This window comes from Hakea prostrata, chromosome 5 (genome assembly GCF_041222555.1).
Source record: "Hakea prostrata isolate BN-2017 chromosome 5, UWA_Hpros_2, whole genome shotgun sequence".
NCBI classification, from domain to species: domain Eukaryota; kingdom Viridiplantae; phylum Streptophyta; class Magnoliopsida; order Proteales; family Proteaceae; genus Hakea; species Hakea prostrata.
The window spans coordinates 49,430,827-49,438,188 of NC_142604.1; the positions used below are offsets into that span (position 1 = coordinate 49,430,827).

Consider the following 7,362-nt stretch of genomic DNA (forward strand, 5'->3'; position numbering starts at 1 on the left):
ACACTGTTGATAGCAGGGGTGTATGTTTGACCTTGATGGATTAAACCCACCTTGGCCTATCTTAAGCTTGAACAAGGTTTGGGCTAAAAAAAAATTTGCTCGAGAATGGGTCAGAGTTGATTGAGGGTGGTCTTGGATCAGAGTAGGAGTGGTTAGGGTTGAGTGCTTGATTTTGTGTTGGCCTAGTTAGGCTTAGGGTAATGCTACAATACTTAGTATCAAGGTTAGGGTGTTTAAAAGCTGGAACCCATTGCTGCCCCATATGATATATGCACAAGGACATCACCTATCATTGTGATCTTGCAAAGGTATAAGAAAACTTTATGTGGTACCGCAGATGCAGATGTATTCTAGTTGAGAATGTTGTTTGAGGTGGCTCTGCAATGTGAAACAAAGGCTTAAGACGTCTGTGTTAGGAGGAGCAATTTATTCTTATTAAAGGAAACAATAAAAACTAGTGTATGCCTAAAATGGCATGTAGTGCCGATGTGGAGTGTTCCATCTCCTTCGTTGAGAAGATGATGGTTATGAAGAAAGTTGAAAACCAAGAAGAAGGTCAAAGAGTTCGTCTTCACTTCTGTTCTCAGTGACTATAATCAATCGTCTTTTCATCCACTGGTTCTATTTTGTAGTTCTCAAATCATGATTGAACAGTGAAATCTGGTGTGGGAAAATTATCAATCTAGACTCGTAAGGCCTTGTGCCTCTGCTCTTGATGGAAGATAAGAACCAAACTATGACTGAAGCACCAAGAACATCGTTGTGATCAACCCGCACAGAAGCCAAGTTGGTGAAGGGATGAAGGTGGTGAAGTTTATGACATTTATATAAGTGGTTGTCTAAATTTGCATGGGCAGGAGGTTATAGGAATTGGAATAATATCAACTACATTAGAGATGAGATGGAATCATGGAAGTCGAGGTTCAGCCATGGTGACAAGAGGTATCTTTTTAAGTGTAGAGATACCATAAGCGTCATTCATGTCCAACTCTGGGGTTGCATATCACTTGGCAAGTTCTAAAGGAACCCATGTAAGTATGATTGAATCATCTTAGTCCACTGTCCAATCCCATAGCCAAAGCACATCCTCCGCCTTGATCCAAAGGTAAAGAGCTCAAAATTATGCCCCTTTACGTCAATTGCTTATTATCCAACGCCTCGGGTGGAATTCTCTAGTGTTTCCCGTAGTGTCGGGTCCTTCCCTATAGTCCATTGGCTAACTTGTACCCTGGCTCCGGTTCTAATATTATAACAAGTAACATTGCAATCTTCTTGAGCCTGGTGAGATGTTAGCTATGGTAGATTGGGGAATTCTCTCTTCAACCTCTTTCTCTCCCAACTACCCTATCCAACTCTTTTGTAGCTCTTTGAAGCTTTCTCGATTTTTTAGAAGCAGAGAGAAAGAGAGCCCACTCCATTGAGACATGAGCTCTCAGTGCTAGCTGCTAGTAGTTCTTGAAAGATCGATTCAAAGAATAAATATCACATTGTTATTGTGTATAAGTTCATCAGTAGCAGTGGGTGAATAGAAAGAGAAAAATTCCCCTTGGACTTACAACATTATGCCTTTAAGAAGAGTTGGGATCCTTAACGTGTCGTGGTAGAAGATTGTGATCCCCTAATATTGGTGGGCAGGGTGGGTCTCACCCATAAACATGTGGATTTGAACTTAAGAATGTGTGGTAATCATAATCCTCCATCTCAACTCGTAAGAGAGAAAGATTGAGTAGGATAAAAAGAAAAGAAAAAAAAAACAGCTAGCCTTGCATGGGGGTGTGTACCATATCAAGAAGGAATATGCTACCAGAATGTACCACATAAGAAAACTAATCATGCATCCGATTAGAACCTTAAACATCGTGAAGTAATCCCCATTGACTTATATGCAATAGTTAATGGATTGTTTCAAAAATATCTTTTGAGTTTTATAATAATTATTGGCAATAATGATGAACTTATTAGGAAGTTTGATTATAGAAATTGGTTCTCCCATTTTCCTGATGTGGGTTCTACAGTCCATCAACAATTTAGATGGATTCTAAGCTCTGCAATTGCATTGAATGAATCTTATTTCCATAAAATTTAGAATATATATATATATATTCTAAATTTTATGGAAATAAGATTCATTCAATTAAATCTTATGGATAGGGGCGGATGCATGACTTAACATCTTGTGGCGCCGAAAAATGATTACAATTTTTGTTTTCTTTTTCCAGGTGAAAGAAAATCCATTGCAAAGAATTGCAAGAGAGCAAATCATGAGTATCAACAACCCACAGAATGATAGAAGGCCAATTTGTCTTACTTGCCAAAAGACAGGTCTACTTAGCTAAAGAATCAGCAATGCCAACGTGAAGAATACTAAAAAAAAAGCCTTAAAATCCTCCACAACAGCCACCACCTCATGGGCAAATTATATATAAACCCCTTGTATTTGCAATACATTTACTACTCTAGAAAAAAATCAATTACAAATATCCCTTTACTGCTTCAACAGAGCTGTCCGTTTATAACTTACAATTCTTCATAGTAGGGGGCATCTGTAATTTTTTTTAGGGGAGGTAAATGTAATTGTTTGCAGACACAAGGGGTCTTATGTAATTTGCCCTATGCTCGGAGCCTCGCAATGGAGATTACCAACTGAACACAATCAAACTCAAAAATAACATCCTTTGAACTCATGTCACCAGTTGCTATCATCTCAAGTCCGAGCAAATCAGTACCCAATTGCTTTCCCAAGTCTAAGCATTGAACACCTTTGGCAACTGAAGAACACATTGGCTATTCTGGTAATCATGCCCAGTTGGGGAAATAAATTGACTTAATGAAATTGGCCCAATAACTACTAGGTTTTCCCAAAGCTTCTAGCCCTCTTTACAAATAAAGCTTGATTACGCAAATGGAGGTCTCAAAAGCACAACCCACCTTGTTCCTTAGATTTACACAATCTTGTCCACGAAATCCAATGCATTCCATGCCTTCATTGGGCCCACCCAATAAAAATTATATAAATCCTTCCTGATTTTATCAAGCACAACACAAGGGAGAGAGAAATGGATTATGGACCCAACATATGTAGTCATAGTTGAACCAACCAATTTGATGAGGAGTTCATGGCCTACTTGAGCCAATAACTTATGTTTCCACCTTTGAGCTAACTACAAAGAAAAGGAGGAGGAAGGGAAGGAAAGTTTGCTTGGGAACGGAGAAAGTTGTATTGTATAAAGGGAAGCAAAGGAGGGACTCATGGAGATGTTGAGGACATGAGGAAGCATGACAGAGATGTTGAGGACATGAGGAAGCATGACAGTTTCAACGAAGAAACAACGAAGCCAATTGTCTTTCACTTTGAATAGAGATATATAATTTGAGGATTAGAATAAATTTAATTATCACAGTCATATGCACACTTCAATCTGATTGTAATTTTATCTAAAATAATCAAACAAAAAGTTATAACAACTTAATTATGAATTGTTGGTTTTTACCAAATTAACTAACTCCTTCAGATATGATAGAGAAATGTTATGTTCAATCAAACAACACACAGAATAGGCCTCCGGATATAATCCATCAAGCAGGACACATCTTCGGTGAATTTCACTAGCACTTGCCTTTCTTTCACCTGCACATAGAAGAAATCCAAGAATAAATTGATACTGAAAATCCATAAAGATAGAGTATAATGCCATATCAATAAAAGATTACCTTGCCACTATGCTGAGATCATCATCAGTTACATTATAACTCATCTCTATTTCAAAAGTTGCATAAGTAGAATTTGTCGATGGTTCACCGAGGAAAGGTACAGTGTCTTGATTATGTTGTGTCGAAGATTGTTCATAGAACATCTTCAAAGAATCAAGCTCTTTTGCAACTTCCTTCATTGTTGGCCTATCTTCCCTTTTATCCTTTAGGCAGTCTCTTGCAAGTTCAGCGACTGCTAATAATTGTTCTCTCTTCCCATCAATTAATATTATGTCATCAATAATATTAAAAAGATTCTCATCTTTCATTGAGGATAAAAAGTATGACACTAGTGTTGTACACTCCCCAGATTCTTCAAACAAAAGTGGTTTCTTTCCAGTCAAAAGCTCTAATAGAACAACTCCAAAACTATAAACATCACTTTTATCAGTTATCTGGCCTGTAAGAAGACATTCTGGGTCTAAGTATCCATGAGTCCCTTGAATCTGTGTCATCTTTTGGGTTTCATCCAAAGGAACCAATCTCGAAGCTCCAAAATCAGATACCTTAGCCCTATAATTATTATCCAATAATATATTTGAAGACTTGACATCTCTATGAAAGATAGGTACTGCATGAGAAGAGTGCAAATACGCTAGAGCGTCGGCCGTTTCTGCAGCAATTCTTAAACGATTTCCCCATGAAAGGCTAGGTGTTTGATTCTTTCTATGGATATGTTCAGAGAGGGTTCCATTAGAAATGAATTCATACACCAATAATGGAACCTCAATCTCTAAGCAACAACCCAAAAGCTTCACCACATGCCTATGATTGATTTGAGAGAGGATATCAACCTCATTTATAAACTGTATAATTTGGCCTTTATCCACAATTTTGGATTTCTTAATGGCAACTACTTTGCCACTTGATAAGGTACCCTTATAAACTCTACCAAACCCACCTTCGCCAATTATTTGACTCTCATGGAAGTTATTAGTTGCTTTCTTTAATGCTTTACTAGAGAAAATTTTGGCAATATCTTTTTCCCCTTTCTTTGAAGCAATTTGTTGCTGCAATAACTGACCTCCATTTTGATTGAAGAATTTTTCTCTTTGTCTATGTTTTCTTTGAATTGCCCAATACAAAACCCAAACAAAGGCAGATAAACCCATGAAACCTGCAACGGTACCTACACGCATAAAGTCAGATTTAGATATATATAAAAGTAATCTTTAATACTTGAGGATTTATAAACAAATAATTACCCATTTTGGATTGGGATTGAATGCAATAACAGGTCTTTTGATTGGTTCTCTTTCCTCCTTCGGTATTTTACGATTTGAATCTCTTACATTTTTCAATTCAAGTCAAAGTAGATTAATTAGTAAGTCAAACAGTTGGGTGGCCTACATGCTAAGCTTATCTAATAAAAGTATTCCTTTGCAAAGGAGGATTTCATAAAAGAACCATGCAAGAAAATTGCAAATTTATTATCAATAAATAAAATTACCTGCAACAATTATAATTCTCATGTCTTTAGTACAGCCAGAACCACGTAGCCTACCATAGCCATCGATATTGGGGATCATTCCATCGCCACGATAGCCTTCTCGACATTGGCAGGTATAGTTCCCATAGGCATTTTTACATATAGCATTCGTATCACAGTTTTTAGTGGATTCACACTCATTTTTGTCTTCATCAAAACCATACATCACAAGAATGACGAAAAGCTGTTAGCTACTGTAACGAAGTCTAGATGCATGACTAACAACAACAGATTAAGGACTCAAGAAAAGATAAGATACTAATTACCTTGGCATCCATGATGAGGGAGATAAGGGTTGCCTTCAAAACCATGCTTGCAGGTACAATTGTAGCCAGGGGCATTGGTTGAATTAGAGGGATAGCTGTTTGGCCCGCATTTCTTATTACCAATCGCCCAGTCGAACACAACTGGGATCTTTGATCTGTCAATTTTCTTTCTTGAAAGAAGTGATGATTCAAAGGTGAAGGATTCATAATCACCTATGAAGGCAAAGCTGCAAGGGTTGAACTTCCAACTTGAACTGTTGCTAACTTGACGGTCAACGGTCACTAAAATTTCTGTTAAACCCAAAGGTATTGAGGTCTGGCAACAACCAATTCCAGAACAAGACCCATTGATCACACTATCCAAGTTATCACACAATGATATGCACCCACTACTGAAATTTCCGTAATTATCAAAATTTGAAGTTAACAAGGCAACCGTGTTGCAACCTGTGCCTATGAGCTTATTGCGGGTGGCTGAGAACCTGAATGATGAACCTACCAGGAAAGAGACGTAAGAGGCATCTTCTGTTTGGGTTCCTTTATTATTGAAGCATTCAGAAGCAGTATGTGAGTCCCGCAGAACGACATGAGCTTTCAAAAATGATATCTCAAGAACTTCGGTGAAATTAAAGAGGTAGGGTTTGAGTGTACCATCATGCGCATCACATGTGATTTCATAGTAAGGATTGCTGAAGCAACCTTCCCCGAGGCCAAAAGGGTAGGGTATTTCTACATCTCCACATTTGCTGCGGCAACCCGGCAAAGCTAGTGGTGGAACTTCCGTGGCTACTATTTCTACTAATGAAAAAAGAAATAGCAACACGACCAAAAGATTCAGAACGATGGCTAGGCTTATGATTTCCATCTGATCTTCAACAGAAATGCTTAAACCAAATCTGCACCCATTCTTAATTTCTTATACCTTTCATTCCCCCCAGAAAACTTTCTAAAGCATCCTATTTTGAGAAGAAGTACTGCTGGCCTCTCATTATTGTCCGAAAAGAAAAGGTTTTTTTTGTTAAAAAAAAAAAAAAAAAGGTAAAATAATTGGTACTTTAGACCTTTCACGTCACATGGCTTTTCAAAGAAAAAACAATTTTAAAAACAAAAGTTGAAATAGTAAGCTGGCTTTTCATTACCATCACATATTGTCGGAAAAGAAAAGGTTAAAGTACTTCAGATTTTTCATATCACGTGACTTCTCCATGGTAGTCTTAAAAAAAAATTTGATTTAAAAAAACAAAAGTTGAATAAGTTGAAATTCTCGTACGTTGCTTCTTTTTTTTTTTTTTTTTCCTTTTCTAAAGAGCACATCCGGATTTGTATTGACAGTACGATATGGTATTCGATTTTAAACAATGCCTGTTAAAATCACATAAATAATACGAAACTCAATATGGATAATAAGTTTCTTAAACCTTTTACACCTAGAAAAATTTTTCAAGCTCATTTATATTTTCTAATTCAAAATTTTCTTGATAATTACAATGGAATTTTCATATCTTGAAAAATGTGAATATGCACCACTGAGCTTTAATTATCATCACGTGGCTTTCCATTCAAGGACAAACCTAAGATGCAATATTGGGGGGCTGAAGAATAAAAGCTAGATAATCTTCCTGTTTGGGAAAGCACTAATATTTTTTTTTATCGACATATATTGTGTGGACCCTTATAAGAACAATTTGGGGTCCTATCTCTAAATTATTTTATTATAATAAAGAATAGATTCAAATATATTTTGTGGAGCCCACATGTATTTAAAAAAAATATAAATTTATTGATAATATTTTTTTTTGAAAAAATATAGATAAAATTAAAGCAACAATATAAAAAATATATATATACCATAGCTTC

At 36.5% G+C, this 7,362-nt stretch overlaps 1 protein-coding gene across 1 annotated transcript; it reads right to left on the reverse strand.

The window, feature by feature from the left end:
- Positions 1-3,412: 3,412 nt before the first annotated feature.
- Positions 3,413-6,396, reverse strand: LOC149016334 (wall-associated receptor kinase 2-like). The gene is made up of 4 exons (XM_089157483.1): positions 5,506-6,396; positions 5,201-5,386; positions 3,712-4,879; positions 3,413-3,628 (listed from the first exon to the last, which is right to left on the reverse strand). The coding sequence occupies exons 1-4, from the start codon at positions 6,368-6,370 to the stop codon at positions 3,625-3,627; spliced, it is 2,223 nt and encodes a 740-aa protein (XP_089013609.1). The 5' UTR covers positions 6,371-6,396; the 3' UTR covers positions 3,413-3,624.
- Between the last annotated feature and the right edge of the window lie 966 nt (positions 6,397-7,362).